Raw genomic sequence first — 22,713 nt, 5'->3', positions numbered from 1 at the left:
CCCCTCTGGTGTCTATCTCCAACATAGACACAGCTCCCAGGATTGCGGAGTATCTGTGCCCTGGGCAACGCGTCTGATCACCAGACCCTGAGTAAAATGCCTATTATATTTCAAGATATTGAGACTTTACAACTGACAAGGCTTGAAAGGCCTGACAGTAAAAACCAAAGTAAAAACTGAATAATTGCTAGTGAACTGAAGACACCTTCAGCAGGACGGGCATGCCTGAGAAGGAGCCTTTTGCACTGCATTTGATCAATCGGAGAAGGCAGGCTAGTGAGGAGAGCAGATTGGGGCAACACGGTCTTAATAGTAACCACAGGAAATATATACCATAATGAATACCCTCAAACTACTCCTAATAATCTACTCCCTAACACTGATCCACTTAACACTAACCACCCCACTTGCAGAAAACAACATCATACCCATACTACACAATCATCATAGATTGATCAAATACACTACACCTCACCAAACTGTTAACAACCTAAACAAAGGAAGAACACTTACATGTGAACAACCACAACAGAAGGGAAAGAAGGGCCCAAACAAACTCACCACAACAAAGAAACAGCAACTAACAAAAGTCCACTTAACACCAAATATAGAAGACCCATTCCAAACAATCCAAGAGGGCTACGTCAACGCCAGATCCGCTGTAAATAAAACAGCAATACTAACAGACTGGATCATGTCAGAAAGCCTCGACCTACTCTTCCTCATTGAAACTTGGATCCATGACCAAAAGGACCCTATAATCCTAGACCTATGCCCTCCTGGATACAAAATCACACACTGGACCAGAAAAGAAAAGAGGCGCGGAGGCATAGCACTAATCTATCGGTCCCACTTTACCACCGAAACCACTGCCGAGTCCATAACACCTCAACTTGAAATTGCCTCAATCAGAATCCACAACAAAACCCTACGTGATCATGTGAATTGTGTCTTGTTTTACAGACCTCTAGGTAATTGGAACAAAGGCCAGACCAACTTCATGGACTTCATTTCAAACATTTGTGAAACCAACTCCAATATATTAGTATTAGGAGACATTAACCTCCACCTAGAAGACCCAAACTCTACCAACGCACGAGAATGCACGGAATTCCTCCACTCATGGAATCTTAAATGGCCACACATGCAAGCAACCCATGTCAAAGGGTACACACTCGACCTCATCTCACACAATCTGTCCACAGACCAGAACTTTATAATAACAGAAATTAAATGGACAGAAACACCATGGACTGACCACTACAAACTAAACCTATCCCTAAAATGGCGGAAAAAGGGTTCACAACATATACAAGAACACACAACCTACAGCACAAGAGGCCAAATAGACTCGGAAACATTCTGGCAACAGATATACAAAAACGAATGGACAGCACAAACAGTCTCCATATACTACCTCTCAGAATGGGATAAAAGATGCAGAAGCATACTGGACAAATAGCACCCTTATGAACAAGAACCTCACGTAGGCATAACTTGATACTGTGGTTCAACGAAGAACTGAAAAAAAATAAAAACACAATCCAGGAAACTCGAACAAGCTTGGAAAAAAATAAAAGACGAACATACACTCAACGCATGGAAACAAATACAAAGAAAATACAAATACGCAATAAGACAAACCAAAAGGTCATACTATAAAACTAAAATAGGGCCAGATTACAAAAACACGAAGAAATTATACCAACTCGTGAACAAACTACTAGACATCACCTTGGTTACCACAACCAATACAGACATCCCATCTGCAGACAACCTTGCTAAATACTTCAATGAAAAAATTGCAAACCTACGTAACACGCAACCTCAGGACAACACGGATATCGAAAATTTCATAACTGGCTTGGACGCAACTCCTGGTGAATACCCAGCGGACCGAACCTGGTCAAACTTCGCTCTCCTCACCGCGGAAAGTCACCCAGGTGATTAATAGGTTCTCCAACTCTTGCTGTAAATTGGATACCTGCCCCAGCTACCTAATAAAATACGCCCACCACCACTTCATAGCAGACCTTACATCCCACAAACTACATGCTTCAACAAGGTCTCTTCCCTAAGGAAAATGGCAACATCCTACTCACCGCAATACTAAAAGATCCCAAGAAAAAAATCAAACGAAATCACTAACTACCGCCCAGTAGCATCAACCCCACTGGTGGTCAAACTGATGGAAAGCATGGTAACCAAACAACTTACTGATTACATAAACAAATTCACAATATTACATGAATCACAATCAGGATTTCGCCCCCTCCATAGCACTGAAACAGTACTAATTACCCTCCTAGCCAAATTCAAGCAAGAAATAGCAACAGGTAAAAGCATACTTCTCCTCCAATTCGACATGTCCAGCGCGTTCGACATGGTAAACCATAAAACACTACCAAGACTCCTAGATTACTTCGGGATTGGCGGACACATACTTAGTTGGATCAAGGGTTTCCTAACCACTAGAACATATCAAGTAAAATCAAGCTCAAATATATCATCACCGTGGAAAGCAGAATGCGGAGTACCTCAAGGATCACCACTATCACCGATCCTTTTCAACCTAATGATGACTCCACTAGCCAAATCCTTATCCAACCAAGGCCTTAATCCTTTCATCTATGCAGACAATGTCATAATATACATTCCTTACAAACGTGATCTGACAGAAATCACCAACGAAATCAAGCTCAGCTTGAATATCATGGACTCATGGGCAAACGCATTTCAACTAAAACTCAACACAGAAAAAACACACTGTCTCATCCTCTCATCCCAATACAATACGAACAAACCCAAAAACATTAACACCCCAGATTATACCCTCCCTATCTCAGACAGCCTGAAAATTCTCGGCGTTACAATCGACCGTAACCTCACACTAGAGAACCAAGTGAAATCTACAACAAAGAAAATGTTCCACTCAATGTGGAAACTCAAACGCCTGAAACCATTCTTTCCGAGGGAAACATTTCGCAACTTGATACAATCAATGGTACTAAGCCATGCAGACTACTGCAATGGAATTTATGCAGGATGCAAAGAACAAAGTATAAAGAAACTTCAGACCGCTCAAAATACGGCAGCCAGGCTTATATTTGGAAAAACGCGATTCGAAAGCACCAAACCCCTCAGAGAAAAACTGCACTGGCTCCCAATCAAAGAATGTATTGCTTTCAAAATCTGCACCCTGGTTCATAAAATTATCTACGGTGAAGCGCCGGGATACATAACAGACCTCATAGACCTACCAACCAGAAACACAACAGGATCAACACGAACATACCTAAATCTCCACTACCCAAGCTGCAAAGGACTCCAATACAAATCAACCTATACATCCAGCTTTTCCTACATAAGCACACAACTATGGAACACATTACCAAAAGCCATGAAAACAACTTATGACCACCTAAATTTCTGGAAATCATTAAAAACTAACCTGTTCAAAAAGGCATACCCTACCGACCCAACTTAAATGCCTGTACCCTGCAACACAACGAAACCAAAGCTCGTAATGGACATATAATAACTCTTCCTCTCTACGATTCTCTTCCTCTCCACGATTCCCTAATGTGTCTGTACACATGAACCTTATTCTACCACAACATTACTGTATTTGTTCATACTGGAATTGACGAACGCCTTTACAGTACTATGTAAGCCACATTGAGCCTGCAAATAGGTGGGAAAATGTGGGATACAAATGTAACAAATAGATAGATAAATAAATAAATAAATAAATAAATAATCAGGTCGTAAGTGTGGAACTATCAAATTATCCAATTCCAGGAGGAAATATTAGGCCAGTATTGGATTTCTGACCACCTTATCCTGGCACATTATGGGACTTGCAGCACTGGTTTCAATGGGTAGAATCAGGGACTACAGCCACCTCTATACCTTGGGATGCATGTTTTAGCTAGGAATTGTCAAAATGTTTCATTCCTGGGACTTGGCAGCTTTGTAAATAACTTTATTAAAAATAAAAATAAAGAAGAAGAGGAAGGAGAGGGACCAGGGTACAAAACAAATTAAAGAAACACATGAAGGGGACTACAATGGAAACTCTCATGTTATGACAAATAGAGCCCCATTCTACACAGAAAGTAGTCACCATAATTTAGACATCCAGGTCAGAATGTGCTCAGTTCTGGTGGAATTTTAGAAAAGTATATGTCGTATTAGGGCCTTTTCTAAAATACCTGCAGGCGTGCACATGTATTTGCTGGCAAGTGCAGCAGAAGCAGCCAAAAATCAATGAAAGAAAACTTGACAACTTATACATATAAATGCTGACACTTAATATGTGCAAGGTGTATTTTGAAACTTGCACATATATGTCAGCTATTTTGCAAACCTGTATGTGTGAATGCTATATATAGAGGCCACACTCTATTATTATTAACTTGGAGTGGGAAATAACTTGGGATTAAGGAGGGTCTCTCTCTCCCTTAATCCTCCTATAAAAGGCTGGCCAAAGCAAGCACTTTTTTTAAAAACCTATATTTTCCAGGGGAGCAGTTGTAAATCCCCACATAGAAATATTAGGCTCCCTTTATAAAATATGGAATACACATGTAGACTTTTGACCCTCTCAGATCACGGCTAAACAATGTTTCCAACACACCTCCTGAAGTTTACATCCAGGTGTAAATTGAGCCCTTCCTAAAACTATTTGTAAATGAATGCCATTTCCACATGGAAATTGCGAATAAGGCTTTTAAAATAACCCTCGAACTTGGTCCTTCCAATGCTGAGTTATTTTTATGATTTTTATCCCATTGGTACAGAAAATGGAAAAGTAGAAACCCTTGGCATTGGAGTTCTAGAACTGCTGACAATTGTGTAGCCTCTGTTATCAAAAATTAACAAGAGGTGACTACGGGTTCAGCAACCACGCTTAGTGGATGTGGGTAAGCACCACCCACTAATCCCTTTACCCTTCCTGAAGATTTTCACTGCCAAGATCCTCAAAATAATAAAGGTTGATTGATGATGCTGAGTACAGAGTTGTGTAGCCCAAGAGAGAAGTATGCCTAAAATACCCAAGACAACTGCAGCCTGTAAAGTCAAGTCCACAAAGCGAACCATGGGGAAAGATGCTAACGTAGCTAGGTCACCAAGTGAAGTGCCAGAACACCCAAACTGCTAACGGCAGTATTACAGGAGACGGGCCATAAAATAATGAATAGTAGAAGCTCTGATCACTTGCATGGAGATGGGTAATAACTGCACTAAGGAGGTAGAAGAGCAAGTGCACATAGTGGAAGAGGCCCAGAAGACATAACAACTGGAGTAAAAGGCACTGCAAAATTGAACTGAGTGGCTCACAGACTTGAGGACCAAGAAAATGGGAGAGAATCGAAATTTGGGAATTTTTGCAATCCCCAAAGGCAATGAAGATGGGGATATGTATGACAAACTATGTGTGAAAGCTGTTAACTCAGTGTTATCGAGACACTCAACAATGGCACAGTATGAGATACAACGGGCACGCAGGAAGCTGTGTGCCCATCCAAGCCTGGGAATACCTACAAGACCAGTCACAGTGAAGTTACTTCAGTTCCAGGAAGTGGAAAATGTGCTGCACTGTGTATGCCAGCTACGGGTATGTATGTTTTGAGAATAAATAGATTTAAGTACAAAGACAGTGCAAGGAAAGAGGGAACTATTAAAGGATACACAAGTTCTGCAAGAAAGAGGAATCAAGGTAAGGTTTTAGTACTTGGTGAAATTGGTGATCAGGGAGGAGGGAAAGCACTGAATTTCAAACTTTCAGAAAGACATTGTTGCCTCTTTTAAAGTTCCTTGACTACACGCTCCAGCAGAAATGCTTGGGGGGGGGGGGGGGGGCACACACAAAGGAAGCGGCCAACACTAGAGAAGCTATGACGAAAGAAGCATGTTGGTGCTAGGTCCAACAAAGAGCTTAGGGGTATTCAAAGAAATAAGGCTGGAATTACTCATGACCAATTCTGGCAAATTTGAGTCTTAATGAAGTAAACACTTGTGATTTTGGACAGTACAGATGAATAAGAACAGAGGGTGAAAAACTCAGAGCATGACACTGCAAGTGTGTCAAGTAACGTGTCAGCCCCTAGGGACACTGGAAGAGTGGAAACCAGTACGGAGATAAGAATTAAATGCTGATTTGGAAAAATTATGGACGGTGAATAACAGACCTCTTGAGAGGGTTAAAGAACTGGAGGGGACTAATATGTGGGAGGGGGCTATGGGTGATTGGGGATGAGGGGTGTGAATGTATGAGAAGTGAGACAAGTTTGGGTGCATGAATGTGTTGGAGGAGGTATGATAGTTGAAGAGCTGATGGTATTGGGAATGAAGTGGGGAAATGGGGGGAGGAGGGGAAGGATGGGCTGGATTGGATGGTAGAAATAATGGGGAATTGAGGGGTGGGGAGAGGAGGCTGGAAGGCAGATATTGAAGTCATCTTAGAGGGAAGAAATACTGGGGGGAACCCCTGGAACAGATTAATACTAGGAATAGAAAATGAACCTTATAGATTCATATCATAGAACATGGGGTGGTGGGGGGGCTAAATAATGATATAAAATATAAAAAGTTGAAATACTTAAGTAATGAAAAGGTGAATACTGCGCTATTGCAAGAGACCAAGCTGAATTTATCAGAAGGGGAAAAATTAAGGAGATATGCATGGGGAGAGATTTTTCATTCCTCATATAGTTCAAAGAAAAGGGGAGCTATGGTTTTAACAAGTTGATGTCCTTTGCAACGCAATTGTGGTAATTGTGTGTACTTGCCCACAAGGTTGAGATGGAAGTAGCTTGTCCCAGACACAGCTTTCACAGGTTAAACAGTCACCTCTCACAGTCTGTCTGTCCAGGGGCAAAATAAATTTTCCAAAATGCAACGGAATCGGATGAAACTTGGCATGTGGGAAGAACCCATAAATAGGAACACCAAGTTAAAAGATGAGACAAATCAGACCAAGTGCTCCAGAGAAATGAGCCTATCCCCCTCTCCAAAAATGGTTCAGACTTGCAGTTTCTGTAGCATAGAAACTTGCAAACAGGGCAAAATAATAGTTAAGGAATTCCTCCTTTCAAACCTCTCCCTGCTTTCTACTCTCCAACCTCCTCCCCAAACTGCTCCTTCTTTCAAATCTATCCAGTTATAACAGCCCCACCACCCTGCAAAACTGCCCCACCGCAAACACTATCCCTTTACACTCTCCCACCACACTGCAAACTGCCCTTATCCCCCAAAGCCACCCCTCTAACTGCTCCACCACCTTGCCAACTGCCCTCCCCCCAAATTACGCCCTGCAACCACTGTTCCCTCTAAGCTGAGGGGCCCTCCTCCAACTGCACTGCTGCCAATGGAGGGTGGTGCTTCAGTATTGTGTTTTCAATCATCACAGACAGACAGGTTCCCTGGAGTCCTGCACAGCTTGCCTGTCCCTCAATATTGAAAAAGTTATAGTGAAACATCACACCCCACTGGCAGGGCTGTACTTGGAAGACTCCCACTCAGTTTAGGGGGAACAGTGCCTGTAACTATCCCATCAGCCTGCAAACTTCTTCCCCTGCAACTTCCCCACCCCCAAAATCTATCATCTGCAACTACCCCACCACCCTGAAACTCTCAAAACCTACCTTTTCACAACTGTCTCACCATCTATTCTCAAAAACTACCCCAACTGCTCTATCCTGTAAAATGCCCCTCCCTCAAACTAGCCCCTGCAGACCACCCTAACTAATTCCATAGCTCAAAACAGTTATACACAGACCATAAAACAGAGATACACCCACCCAAAAAAACACACACACAGGTTGGAAAGATTTCCATGAGCCTTGATACGCATGCTTTCCCCATTTGTTTTCTTTTAGGAAACAAAAAGGCACTGGGGAAATTTTCACAGAGCAGTGGTTATGACCCTGACAGTTATGTTATGGCTATACCAAACAAATAATACCAGGCTTCCACGAAGGACTAACATGTTTAAAATCCAAAATTCAATGAGGAATGGGGAGGCAGCATGTTTTAGACAATAACTTTGCTAGTTTTGGTGCCTCCAAAAAGTACAATGCAGTAAGCAGTACGTTTGAATTTTTTAAACTAACATTTAACAAGTACAAGAAGATTTATGCTTACCTTCTTCCCAGCTATATAACCTCCACATGCACCAAAGCTTTTGGTTAAAGTTCCCATCAATACATCAATGTCTGCAGGATCCATCCCAAAGTATTCCACTACACCTCGGCCTGTTGGCCCCACTGCACCAATGCTGTGAGCTTCATCCAAATAGAGGTAGGCTTTGTACTTCTTTTTCAAGGCCACAACCTCGGGCAGCCGCACAATTGAACCTTCCATACTGGATAGCAGAAAAAAAAAAATCCTGGGTTTAATAGTTATGAACTATAAACCGGTAGGATAATTTTCAACACTGCAGGTAGGTGCAAAACCTGTGGATACTTTTACTTATGGATTATGCCCCAATTTTCAAAGGGAAAATACATGGAAATACTTTGAAGTCAGTCAGGTAGGGAAAAGTAGCTCTACATATTTGCACCTGTTTTTTCTGTATTTACTTTTTCTGGCCATAACATCACATGTAGTTCTGAAAAAATAAAATTACACCAGTGATGTCTCCCCCAATCTAAATCTATCCTAGAAATGTTATAGAGAAATGCACATAAAAGTATGTACACTGAGGAATGTTATGCACTTTGCCTAACTTGTATGTGTGCAAGTAGCCATAACTCAAAAATTATAATCTTATGGGTCACAGAAACAATGTAATCACCCAAAAACAATATAACCTTTAACAGTGATTTTCAAAAGGCACCTATCCAGTCAGGTTTTCAGGCTATCCACAATGAATATTCATGAGAGAGATTTGCATGCAGTGGAGGCAGTGAATGCAAATCTCTCTCACGGATATTCATTGTGGATATCCTAAAAACCTGACTGGCTGAGGTGCCTCCAAGACCAGGTTTGGGAACGACTGACCTATAAAATTAAATTACTGCACAAATATTTAATCAAAAATATTATTAAAAACTCATAATTCCATCATCCACATGTTCAAAATTCCAAAACGCATCAGACAGCCACTTGTGGATGATGGAATTATAAGTTTTGAATAAAAATGTAATCAAATATTTATCCAGTAATCTCATTTTATAGGTTGTAAGTAGCCATTGACACAGGTAAAAGGCTTCTAACAATTGCTTTCCCCCCAGTGATCACAGGAAGAACAGGGCCAAAAAAATGTGAAACAGTTCAGTGAGCTCTTAAAAACTGCACTATGGAGGGAGGAAGTGACGTCACGGAGCTGGATGGCTGCCTGAACTTCTAGCTCCTGCACTGTCTTACACCATAGAACTACCATCTGGGCTCAACCACTATAAAAATTGCAGATTGACCTACCGGCAGGTAGTGTAGTTACTACTGAACAGGATGAGCAAAACGCCGGGGTCGCAGCAACGAGAGGGGGAGCGGCATTCCACCCGACAGTTGGCGAAGAGCCTATCCCGCCGCGAGTCCCCAGAAACACGGAGATCGTCCGACTCTGATACTGCATCTTCCCATGTTGATCGTCAAAACACAGTTGCAAAAAAGAAAAGTCATACTAAAGACTTAACGAAGTGCCTTGAGGCGATTAGGGAAGAAATCAAGGCCTCGCGTTTGGAGATCCTGGAGCACGTGGACGCCATTAGCCTAGACCTGAGAGAGCTGGGCGGGCGAGTGGAGGTTCTCGAGGAACGAGTAGAGGAGCAGGCTGAAACAGCAGTGGCGATGGAATCGCGAATGTCACACTTGGTGGAGCAAGCAGAGGAATTACAGTACAAACTAGACGACCTTGAAAATCGGGGTCGTAGGCACAACCTGCGATTCTGGGGAGTACCGGAGAGTGGAGGCGGAGAAGATGTTCCTACCATTATACGTACCCTGTGCGAGAAGATTCTAGGCGAAACTGTTGTCCCTAATGAGCTACAAATCGAGCGAGCGCATCGGTCCTTGGGCAAGGCACTGGGTAACAGACCACGAGACATAGTGGTGCGCTTCGCCTCCTACCCATTTAAGGAGCGAGTCTGGCAGCAGGCCCGAAAAAACAACACGTTGGAGTACAACGAGGCGAGGGTCACTGTATTTCAGGACCTATCAAATTATACACTGGCGCAAAGAAGGGCTATGAAGCCGGTCCTGGAAATTTTGCAAAAAGAGAAGATTACTTATCGCTGGAGCTTTCCCTTTGCGGTGTGTTTCGAGCTCAGAGGCAAACAGCTTCGGTTTCGCCGAGTCCAGGACGCATGGCAGAGCCTTCATGAAGCGGGATTAACTGCAACGGCAACGCCACCGATGGGATTGGCGCCAGTTACACAAGCAAAGCTCCAGAAGTGGAAGCGAGTGGGGCAGAAGTCTTCGAAGCGAGGGACCTGATTTGGCTTGCGTAGCAATGGACTTGAGCAATATCTTAACCTTGGGACATGTAACGCAGGTTGGATTTTGGACAATGCACCAGTGGTAATTATTAATGCAGTGGTGGATGGGTGCTGGATGAGTGGGTAACATGTGCGATGGATAAAAGAGGACGTGGGTGTAGGATTGATGCGGGGGGGGGGGGGGGGGGGGGGGGATGGGTGGCTAGATGGATTAGTGTATTACTTCCCCTATAAATCCCATTCAGTGCCGAGAGGCATTGGCTGGTGGATGGTTGGAAGGGGGGAGAGGGGTGGAAGGGAGGGGATTGGGGCATATCATGGGAGGTTAGAGATGGGGAGAGGGTGGAATAGAAGGGTAGGGAGGGGGGAGGGGGTTTGAAGTGTTGCTAGGGGAAAAGGTTAGAGTCAATGGGGATATGATCTGGAGGACGGTTCTACAAACAATGATTGAATATACAGTTATTTGGAATGCAAACTTAAAGTTAAAAATGTTGGTAACATGTTCATTTTGAATTAACTTATGAATACTGACTTAAAGGTATTATCTTATAATGTAAAGGGCCTTAATATGCCCCAAAAAAGGCAGAAAGTATATAAAGAGCTGCAACAGCTCAAGCCACACGTGGTCCTTCTGCAGGAGACACACCTTCAGCGTAGATATGAAAAACTTCTCTCCTGCTCGGGTTACTCTGGGTTCCAATGTGCTTCCACGGAAGCTTCCAAAACTTGTGGGGTGGCAATTATGATTCATTCATCAGTTGGGGCGCAGGTACTGGCAGTTAAGAAAGACCCGGGAGGACGCTTTATTTTTATGCATGTTCAAATTAAACAAGTGAACTTAACGATAGCATCTATATATGCCCCTAACTCTGGACAGGTTGAATTTTTTGCAAAGGTGAGGAACTCCTTGGCAGGGTTTGTACGGGGTTCGTTAATAATGGGAGGTGATTTTAATGCAGTTATGAACCCTGCCCTGGATCGATCTGGTTCTCCTAAAATAGACGGAGGGAGGAAGGAGGCATTGGCCTTAGAATCCATGGTGCATTCCCTGGGAACGCTAGACTTGTGGAGGTTGACACACAGGGAGGTTAAAGATTACACATTTCATTCTAGAGTTCATGATTCATACTCACACATAGATTACATATTTGTAGATGTGGCACTGGTAGAGAGGGGGCCATCGGCGGGATTGGGCAGTGTAACAATCTCAGACCATGCTCCAATATGGGTTACCCTACCAACCATAAGAGCCGAAACTAAAGAGAGGAGATGGACTTTAAATACTAGTCTACTGTATGAGCCTGAGGTGGAGGCGGGTTACCGAGCAATGTTACAGGAGTACCTGGAGTTCAATATAGACTCAGGGCCCTCTCTTGCTACTATTTGGGATGCTCTGAAAGCTGTTTCCAGGGGGTACTTTTTGCAAATTGCTAGTAAGCGAGCAAAGATACGTAGGCAACAAATAACACGCTGCCTGGAGCACATACGTCAACTTGAAGGTCAGCACAAGGTTGACAAGTCACCCCAGATCATGCAACAATTGAGCGGGGAGAGGATGAAGTTAGATTCTATCTACTCAGAACAACTTAGTATGTTGCAGGCAAAGTATAAGGCAGGAGCTTACGAATTTTCTAACAAGGCAGGTAGGCTCCTTGCAATAAAATTGCGCAGGCAAAAAGTGGATAGAACGGTGCAGCAAATACGGGACGAGCACAATACGGCGTTATTTATATCTGAACAGATCCGTAATCGTTTTGCGGAATTTTATACAACACTATATGCCCAAGAGATAAATCCAACTAGGGAAGATATTGAGGAATATTTAGAGAACTGTCCGCTATCTCCGCTGGCAGGTAGTCACAGGGACTCGCTTGAAGAGGCAGTTACGCCTCTTGAGGTTCAGATGGCCATTAAAAGCCTACCAGCGAATAAATCCCCAGGGTTGGATGGGCTTCCCAATGAATTTTATAAGAAGTTTGCTCCTGACCTGGCCCCGTTGCTTGCAGACCTCTTTAATCAGGTGGGAAGGGGTGGAGCGTTGCCCCTCTCAATGATGGAGGCATGGATCGCGGTGGTGCCCAAGCCGGACAAGGATCCAGTGGAATGTGGATCATATCGGCCAATTTCGGTCCTGAATGCAGATGTCAAAATCCTGGCAAAGGTTCTGGCAAATAGACTTGGGCCTATAATGCCGACGCTCATTCACCCAGATCAAGTGGGATTTGTGGCCCATCGTAAGGCCATGGACAATATTAGACGAACTTTAGACCTCATGTTTTTTGCGAAGAGAAATCAAAAGCCGTTATGCCTTCTTAGTTTAGATGCTGAGAAGGCTTTTGATAGAGTCCACTGGTCTTTTATGTATAAGGTATTGGAGGTTATGGGGTTTGGTGCTCAATTTAGGCAGTGGATCGAGGCATTTTATGTAGCTCCTAAGGCGTGTGTCAGAGTGAATGGGAGTAACTCCGCTTTGTTTACCTTGCACAGAGGGACAAGACAAGGGTGCCCGCTCTCGCCGCTATTGTTTGCTATGGTCATTGAACCATTTGCAGCAAGAGTGCGGGCAGATCCGGGCATCTCGGGGGCCAGAATAGCGGACACCATGCATAAGATGGCCCTTTTTGCGGACGATATTTTGTTGTATGTTACTCGCCCTGAGACCGCTTTCTTTACCCTAATGCACCTTATGAAGGACTACTCAGCTGTGTCGGGGTTTAAGGTCAACATGACCAAGTCGGAGGCGTTGAACGTTACGCTTCCGACAAATGTAGTGGCATCTCTGAAAACATCGACTCCTTTCAGATGGGCATCTAAGCGTATCAAATACTTGGGGGTTAGTATAACATCTGATCTTTCTGAACTATTCGCAGCTAACTATACGGGACTGGTTGGTAAGATAAAGGCAGACCTGGAAAGATGGGGGGGAACAGGAATTTTCTTGGTTTGGGCGAATAGCAATAGTTAAGATGAACGTGCTACCGAGATTGCTATACTTGTTTCAAGCGCTGCCTGTGATGATGCCCAGACGTTTCCTTGCTTCCTTGCAGGATTCTATAATGCGTTTCGTCTGGGCAGGTAGGCATCCGCGTTTAGCACGTAAGCTTCTCTATCAAGACAAGAGAAGAGGGGGGTTAGGTGTCCCGAATCTTATCTGGTATTATAGGGCTGCCCAGGGGAAGGCTGCTATTGAATGGTACCAGGGATATCCTGATAGACAGTGGGTGTTTATGGAACAGCATGCCTTGGGATCGATGCCACTGGGGGCGATTATGTGGGTGCCTAAGAAGTTTCGGGAGATAGGGGAGGGGGTATGTCCGTCCATGTGTGTCACCTTCCACTATTGGGATAGTCTATTTCCTAAAGGGCAATGTGTCCTTACAAAGATGTCACCTATAGCGTTCAACCCATTGTTCTTGCCTGGGACTGAAGTTGGACCGTTTACACGATGGTACAAAGGGGGGTTGAAGACCTGGGGACAATTAATGGAAAATGATTCAATAATGTCATTTACGATGCTGCAGGCCCGATATGATGTCGGGGATGGAGATGAATTTGCGTACCATCAACTTAAACATCTCCTTACAACAAAAGCGATCAGTCAGGTCTTTCAACGGGACACACTAGAAGTGGAAGAGATATGTGCTAAGGCTGTTTCTTCCAGGGGATTGATTGGCCGTATATATAGAAGCATTAATGCGCAGGGTGCTCGATACACTCTACACAGGTCTAGTTGGGAGCGGGAGCTGGGTGTGGCCCTGGAGGGGACCGAGTGGGAGAGAATAGAAAGAGGGGCGATAGGTGTGTCTGTACATGTGCCCCTCAAGGAGAATGCGGTGAAGGTGCTATTTCGGTGGTATCTTACTCCGGACCGTATTCGGCGCATTTTCCCTGGTACATCGGGCCTGTGCTGGAGAGGATGTGGGCAGCAGGGGACTATGGGTCATGTGTGGTGGAGCTGTATCAAAGTACGAGCTTACTGGAAATCAGTTCAGACCAGGTTGCAGAACTGGGTGGGATGTGCAGTTCCATGGTCCCCTGAGTTTTTCTTGTTTACTGCAAGAATGGAGGGCTTAAAACTGCATCAGCAGATCTTGGTGCGGCAGGCATTAGGGGCAGCAAAGATAGTCATAGCATCGCATTGGAAGCAGACAGGGGTTCCTTCAATCAAAAAATGGCTTCATAAGTTAAAATATATTTGTGAGATGGAACGATTGCTTGCTGAAAGAAAACACCAGTTAAATAGATGGCATTCCGTTTGGGAACCGTTATCCAAAGATTAAGAATAATGTTCTAACCTGTTAATTGTATAAAATAAGATATGGTAATGACTGGGAGGATGTGGGTGGTAGGGGAGGGGGGGTAGTTGGGGGGAAGGAGGCCTTATTGATAAGTATAATTATAGAAAATGTATCTTAAAACATTGAAGTTTACAGAGGTTTAAATATGATGATACTGGATGACGTACTGGAATGCAAAAAGGAATGTTACATTTGTATGTTTAAAAAATATTGGTAGTTTACTTTGTTTGAAATGTATGAGGCAAAATTGTATTGTTGTCCTGTTCAATAAAGACTTCATGCAAATAAAAAAACAAAAACAAAAAACTGCACTATGGGCTCTCTTTTGGCTCTGAGCTAGAAGAGAAAGTACTGTAAAAATATTGTATTCTCAAAAGGGAGCAATTCTAGGCAGAGGAAGTAATTCTAGGCACAGCGAGTAAGCAGGCACCTGTTTCAAGCCTATTCTCTAAAGAAAAGTAGACACCTATCTTTCTTTAGAGAATACTAACATAACTGGCTGAAAGTACACATATTTAGGCATGACCACTTACTCCAGCCCTATAAAGCAGGTGCAAAGAACTGCACCTAGATGTTAGCCACCAGAATGCGTGTAAATTATAGTATTCTATAATTTATGTGTACATTTGCACAAACTGCTCATGCTCAAGCCCACTGACAAAGAATACGCCATCAAAACATGGAATGCACTTTTCCATTAGTCTCTATTCTCCGAGACCACTTATGTATATAAATGAAAAGAACACTGCAATTTATGCTTGGTCGTGCCACCTAAACCTAGGCGGCTCCTTACAGAATTACCCATAAATCTTCTCCAAGTCCTAAACCAGTGTTTGCCAAGGTGATCCTGGAGTACTCCCTTGCCAGTTAGGTTTTCAGGATATAGACAATGAATATGCATGAAAGAGATTTGCATATAATGGAGGCATGCTATTCTATAAGGGTGTGTGTAAGTGGCATACTATGAAATTGCAAAGAGGTGGAGCAAGTGCAGTATATGAGGGTCTCCCACTTCTGCACACAACTTATAGAATACTGTGAGTTGTGCACACTGTTTGTCACACTTAGGTGGGCCTATTTACACCTGCCACAGACCTCGCATAATTGGGCACGCCTAAATTTTGGTGAACCAAATGTGGGCTTCGTTAGTATTCTATAACAGAATCTGGGCGACCAGATACCATGTTATAATTGGCACTCCCTGCAGAATTTCCTTTTACAGAATTGCTCACATTGAACTTTCCTCCTGAAAACTAAATATACCCTGGGTATGTCTCCTCTCAGTGCAGCTAAAAGTACACATTATGAAACAGTGCACACACACACATTATGAAACAGTGCACACACAGGGCAATTTTCAGTCAATTAAAGATGAGATAAGACTGTTAACTGAAAAGGAAGATCAAAAGAAAGGCCCTATCTCAAGCAAATTCCTTTGTATTCACACTGGATGACTACAAGAATGTAGTGGCACAGTACAAAAGGCAAGGACATGAGAGACTGCGGGATCAGTATTAGCATTTACTTTGTAGTAGTCAAGGCACTGTAACAACTGAAAACAGATAATGCTATGGGGGAAAAAAATCAGGATCGGTCTACAATAATGAAAAGGTTAATGGGGCTTTTTACTCACAACTCTGTTTAATTTTTCACTTGAGAGGTTTGAAGAGACTGGAGGAGAACAGATGTAATACCACAGCACAGGGTTAGGAACAAAGAGAATGTAGAAAACTATACACCTATTAGTTTAACATCAGAGACAGGCAAAGTAACAGAAAGACTTTGAAGCCATTTGGGTAATAGACCCTAAGCAACATGGTTTCACAAGGGAAAGATTTTTCTACATAAATTACGCTAGGAGTCACGGAGCAAGAAAGGGATCTAGGTGTCATCGTTGATGATACGTTAAAACCTTCTGCTCAGTGTGCTGCTGCGGCTAAGAAAGAAAATAGAATGTTAGGTATTATTAGGAAAGGAATGGAAAACAAAAATGAGGATGTTATAATACCTTTGTATCGCTCCATGGTGCGACCGCACCTCGAATATTGTGTTCAATTCTGGTCGCCGCATCTCAATAAAGATATAGTGGAGTTAGAAAAGGTGCAGAGAAGGGCGGCGAAAATTATAAAGAGGATGGGACGACTTCCCTATGAGGAAAGGCTAAAGCGGCTAGGGCTCTTCAGCTTGGAGAAAAGGTGGCTGAGGGGAGATATAATAGAGGTCTATAAAATAATGAGTGGAGTTGAACAGGTAGATGTGAAGCATCTGTTCACGCTTTCCAAAAATATTAGGACTAGGGGGCATGCGATGAAGCTACAATGTAGTACATTTAAAATGAATCGGAGAAAATTTTTCTTCATTAACGTGTAATTAAACTCTGGAATTTGTTGTCAGAGAATGTGGTAAAGGCGGTTGCTTAGCGGAGTTTAAAAAAGGTTTGGACGGCTTCCTAAAGGAAAAGTCCATAGACCGTTATTAAATGGACTTAGGGAAAATCCACTATTTCTGGGGTAAGCAGTATAAAATGTTTTGTTCATTTTTGGGATCTTGCCGGGTATTTGTGACCTGGATTGGCCACTGTTGGAAACAGGATGCTGGGCTCGATGGACCTTTGGTCTTTCCCAGTATGGCAATACTTATGTACTTATGATTGATTTCTTTCATAAAGTGATCACTGTGTGTGAAGACAGGCACAAAGGAATGTAAGGGTTCACAGACCATAACTACATAAAGGCAGAAATAGAACAGACAGAGCAAACTGTTAGCAAAGGCTAGCTCTTCCTTAACAGAAATAATTTATCTGGCTCCAAATTGTCTCTGGTCACAGTGATATCTTTATCTAGTCTCTCAGAGTGCTCTAAGCTTGAGAAAAAAAAAAGTCAGCCTTGCATTTACAGTGCACCAGACCAAATCCAGGTTGTATGCTGGGAATAGGCTAATTTGACTGGCCCATTCAGCTCATAATTGGACTGGCCATTCTGGAATTTGCCTTATTGCCAATCTGAGCTTGTTTGTTATTGCTCCTTCTCTTCGCATCAGTCCCTAGCTCCCTTCTCCCAGCCTCAGCCCCTACATTAGACCCATTTCAAAGCTGCAGCTCCCTTCTGCCACCTTCTCCTTCATCAGACCCCTGCTCCTATCCCTATAGCCAGAATTAGCCCCATTTCCCTACCTACCTAGCTCTTTTAAAACTCCTGCAGAATGATGGGAGCTTTGTTTTTCTGCTGCTGCCACTCTGTCTATTCGTGAGTGGCTCTGGCTGCCAGCACTATGTGGTTATTAAAAACTAGACAGCAACTATAATCCTGTTTCTCCTGTTTTTTAAAAATTTTTTATTTTATTTCCTTTATTTAAAAAAAAATGCTCTGCATGTCACAGAAGTCCAGTTTCTGTCTCTGCTCTGAGTGATGTGGAAAGATCTACAACTTTTGATACTTATTTGAAGTGCCTTATCAGTTTAGGCTCAGAATATATTCAATCTAAATATAAAGACTGTACTTGCCATGTTCCCACAAACCAGAAAGAACTACCTCAACCATCTCCACAACCATCTGAGATTTCTTTTGGTGGAAAAAAAAAAGACAAGATACCCTCTGTGAACAGGTCTGCAGATTCTGCATAATCTACCAGGTCATCTTTGGCAGAATTGCTAGATACCTCCTGGCACAGTGACTCTAAGGGTCCAGATGCTAAAGATCACTGAAGGGTATATGCTAAACTTGCCAGCAACTCTTTGGATGTTACCACACCCAAAGCACAGCTGTTTTTGACTCAAACTCTGGGTTGCAACTAGTGCTCATTCAGAATATACACCCAACCCTACCTATACTACTTCCTGCACCAATGGGAGCAGATTACCATGGCTTCCTGGCCCTCAGCATAATAAAGACAGGTTACTGAAATTTTTACACCCAGTCACCCTGTAATATTGTCTTAGTTTCCCAAGACCTACAGTGCAATGCTATAAAACTATTTTCTCCTTGAATAGAATCAGGGCTTCTCTTCCAGATAGTTCCTCATTCCCCAGAAAATAAGAGGCCTCTATCTCTTTAAGAGAAATTAAAAATAAACACTCTTCTCTCCAATGCACCATTCCTTAAGGCAGCAGACTGGTTGTGCACCGTAGATCTCATAGATGCTTATAAATTTACATCCTAATCCATATCCACTGTAGACAATACCTCCACTATCAACTCTACAGGTCTTCCTTTTATGCCTTGTATCGACCCTTGGGGTCTTTATCAAATGCCATGTAGTTGCTGCTGCACATCTTCACAAACAAGGACATCTAAAATTTTCCTGTAGCTTGCAACAGGTTTCTAGCGGCATCTTCAAGAAGACATGCATTACTCCTCAGGAACAAGACAATTCACCTGCTCCAGAGACTAGGATTCATAATCAACTTCTAGAACATAAGAGTAACCATACTGGGTCAGACCAATGGTCCATCTAGCCCAGTATCCTGTTTTCCAAACAGTGGCCAAGCCAGGTCACAACTACCTGGCAGAAATCCAAATCGTGGCAAGTTAACCTTGAAGCCAACAGATAAGACTGTCCTTCATGGGAGCCATTCTGAACAAAGTACAAGAGATAGCATTTCTGCCACCAGATAGATTAACACTCTTTGGTGCAGCATGTCCCTCACATAGAGACTTCGATAAAAATCACAGCCAGAGAATATCTACAGACATTGGGTTGTATGCCACTCTAGTACATGTTGTTCCTTTTGCTCATCTAAAAATGAGCCAGACTCAATGGGATCTCAAGTTCCAATGGAATCAGGGTGCCCAGTCTCTATGCACCATACTGCATCCTTCATGGCAGTTACAATATATGTTGCAGTAGTGGATGTCTGACAGCAACCTCACACAAGGTGTCCCCTTTATCGGAACACTAATTCATCTTTACAATGAATGCTTCAAAACACAGGGGTGGAGGAGTCCACTTAGACGCTCACCTCAGGCAAGGGACACAGTTGAAGTTTGAACACCTCCATAATCAATCACTTAAGAGTGTTAGGGATATTTTATGCCTTTTGAGCCTTTGTCCATCTTCTTTGAGTCCACTTAGTCTTAATTCCTTTGCTCTTTCCTCAGATCATGACTTGATTTTAAAGTTATATTTTAGGTCCTGACATTTAAAACAATCCAAGAATAGGTTACTAAAGGAATACAGAAGTAATTTCTAAAGTGGTTCTCCTTTCTTCCTCTCTTCTCAGTTAAGATAAAAGTAGATATTTTTTATGTTTGTTCTCTTTTCTCAGTTTGTGAACTACTGGATGTTTTCTGTTTGAATATCTAAGTGAATGTGTGAAACTTTTTTTTCTCCACTTTCTTATTACTGTTTATTGTACCAAATGATTTAAATGTTAATAAAAATCTCCCAAATCTCTTTCTTGTTACAGAAAAAATAGGCTCCACAATGATGTGCAGAAACAAATTAAGTATATGCGTATCCTTTTAGCTACATAACTTGGGTATCCTATATTTGAATATATTGACTTGTTTTATGTAGGCTTGAAAGTATGTGAATGCCTGCACACTATCATTTGAAAATGTACTCCTGAGTGTTGTTGCATTTAAACAGTAGAGAAATGAATTGGACGCTCACGTTTTTCTGTAGCTCCTTTGTATACACAATATGGATGGACAATTGTTATTCAGTATTTACATTTTACAAACAAATAGTAATCAAACACAATACTGTATTTGTTTAATTAATAAGTTGGAGAAGTGGATGCTTCTACAGTAATGAAAATAATGCGTGTTACTGAAGGCAGGTTTCACAAAGATCTACTTATGGAGTTATTTATTTATTTATTGCATTTGTATCCCATATTTTCCCACCTCTTTGCAGGCTCAATGTGGCTTACAATACATCATGAATAGTGGAAATACATTAGAAAATAGATATTTAGTGCTACAGAAGGATCTTTGGCAACATGATAAAGAAAAACATGATGGTGGTATAACAGCAGATACTGTCGGACAGTTCTGAATATATGTGGAGGAGTTGTGTATATTTATGTTGGTTGATTTTTGGGGTATGCCTTGTTAGCTGGATGGGTCAGAATGTGTGAACACTGTTCATTGATAAATATAATTTCACAAAGTGAGCATATTTAGCTGCTCAAAAAAATGGGCATTTTGGATTTTGTGATGTGGTTGGAGGGAAGAAATATGTATGCATATTAAAATGTCATATATACGTGTGCGCTTTCTAGTGTGAAGTTCCTCTGAAGGTATAGCAGCAGCAAGTTACGGATGGACATTTTTAACCATGTAACTTGGATTTTCAAAGGGAAACCAACCAGGTAGCTTCTCTTTCAAATTCACTACAAGTTATGTGGACACAAAAGTATCCACATATCCAACTACTATGTGGCTTAATGAAAATGTTCCCACTTGTATCTTAACTGTTGTTTTTCATCTTTCTCCCTGAATTTTGGAATTGCTCTGTTCTCTTGCCACATTTATCAGGGTCCGATCTATGGAAAGATATGGCATAAATTTGTCAGGCATATTTGAACCTCAGTAAGCCATTTTCCTTCTATTATTCAGTCAACTCCATCAAAGAAGAGGACCCCTGATGTATATAAAGTCAATGATGGATGAAAGGATGAATTGAGACTGAAGAAATTAACCTAGAAATGAGAGGTTGGGAGGTAAAAGTTCTGTTATTTTTAATAAGATATTTGTACAGCATTCTTATATCAGATATCCTTCCTCTTAAGAATTTAATGAATCCTTCCCTGTCAAAATAAGCCAAAACCTAGCTTATAGATCAGCAATCACCTTCTGTAAGGGTCTTTAATGACATGGCCTTTAGAAAGGCATGCACTGTAGATTACAGATGGTCCAAAATTCAGATGTACATTTAGTTACTGAATCCTACAAATTTGATAATGTTACACCTTTTCTCCGGGACAAACACTGGCTCCCTGTCTGTAATCGCATTATGTATAAGATACTCCTATAGCCTATAAAACTTACCACTCTGAATCCCCTCCTTATCTTTCTCATTTATCAACACCTTATTTACCATTCAGATCCCTTTGTTCCTTACAATATAATTGCCTCATAGTACATCTACAAATTTGCTTTGAGACAATATGATCTAAAACTTTTAGTGATGCTCACCTATTATACCTTCACCTAGAACCATCACTCCCTAAATTTAAAACAGACTTAAAAATCTCTCTTTACAGATTCATTCCATGAATATCTTGTTGAAGATTGGCTGGAACTGACCCATAACATAACCCATAATCCCCCTCCGCCCACTCCTCCTCTATCAGCTAACTCCCTGGGTTTTTTTTTCTTTCTTCACTTTCTATCCTATTAAGATTGAAGGCCATTTCCATATTCTAACATTTTATAATTTAATTTATTATATTTTAATTTTATGTAAACTGCTTAAACAAATTTCCATGAGCTTGGAAACTACTTCCAGCCTAGAACTTGTAATCAGCAAATTTCCTACCTAGAAAAGAAACTATTGTAGACTCTACTTAAGCAAGTATTCCAGAGTTTGAAATATTTTCCCCAATTTCCTGGAGTATCTCAAAGGTTAATAAACCAAAATTTCTTTGGCATATAATCAAGGAAAAGGTTATATTAGATTTGTGAAGCGATCTAGTATTTTTCTTTTCCCAGTTAAGGCCTCCTTCCTTCAGTCAGTATTCATGAGTTTATGGTAACACAAGGTGTAGTATGTAGAAAAACTTTGTTTACCTGTAGATGCCCTCGACCAGGATTAGGATTTTCTTCCAGGCTCTATGGCTCCGAGGCTGGCCATTTACCACTGCATCCCTCAGTAACCTCTCTAGGCTCTGTATGTCTTTAATAATAAAAAGAAATTAAACCTGCCAGGAATCATTTCAACAATAGTTGTTACAGTACTTTAGAAATGAAATTTTTCCTGTAAAGATATTTATCTATAATTATTGTTCTCTTCCTTTCTTTGAATTAAGT

The 22,713-nt window shown here is 41.9% G+C and overlaps 1 protein-coding gene across 2 annotated transcripts in view; it reads right to left on the bottom strand.

Moving 5' to 3' along the window:
• The window catches only part of LOC115465677 (serine palmitoyltransferase 3-like), a 402,751-nt gene that overhangs the window by 70,884 nt on the left and 309,154 nt on the right, over positions 1 to 22,713 (bottom strand). For both annotated transcript variants that reach the window (XM_030196335.1, XM_030196334.1), the window contains 2 exons: positions 22,474 to 22,579; positions 8,149 to 8,368 (listed from right to left, as the gene is read on the bottom strand). In XM_030196335.1, coding sequence (XP_030052195.1) covers positions 8,149 to 8,368; positions 22,474 to 22,579 — 326 coding nt within the window. The remainder of the gene's footprint in view (positions 1 to 8,148; positions 8,369 to 22,473; positions 22,580 to 22,713) is intronic.

The sequence above is a fragment of the Microcaecilia unicolor genome, chromosome 3, assembly GCF_901765095.1.
Source record: "Microcaecilia unicolor chromosome 3, aMicUni1.1, whole genome shotgun sequence".
Classification (NCBI taxonomy): domain Eukaryota; kingdom Metazoa; phylum Chordata; class Amphibia; order Gymnophiona; family Siphonopidae; genus Microcaecilia; species Microcaecilia unicolor.
This window is presented reverse-complemented; position numbering and strand designations above follow the sequence as displayed.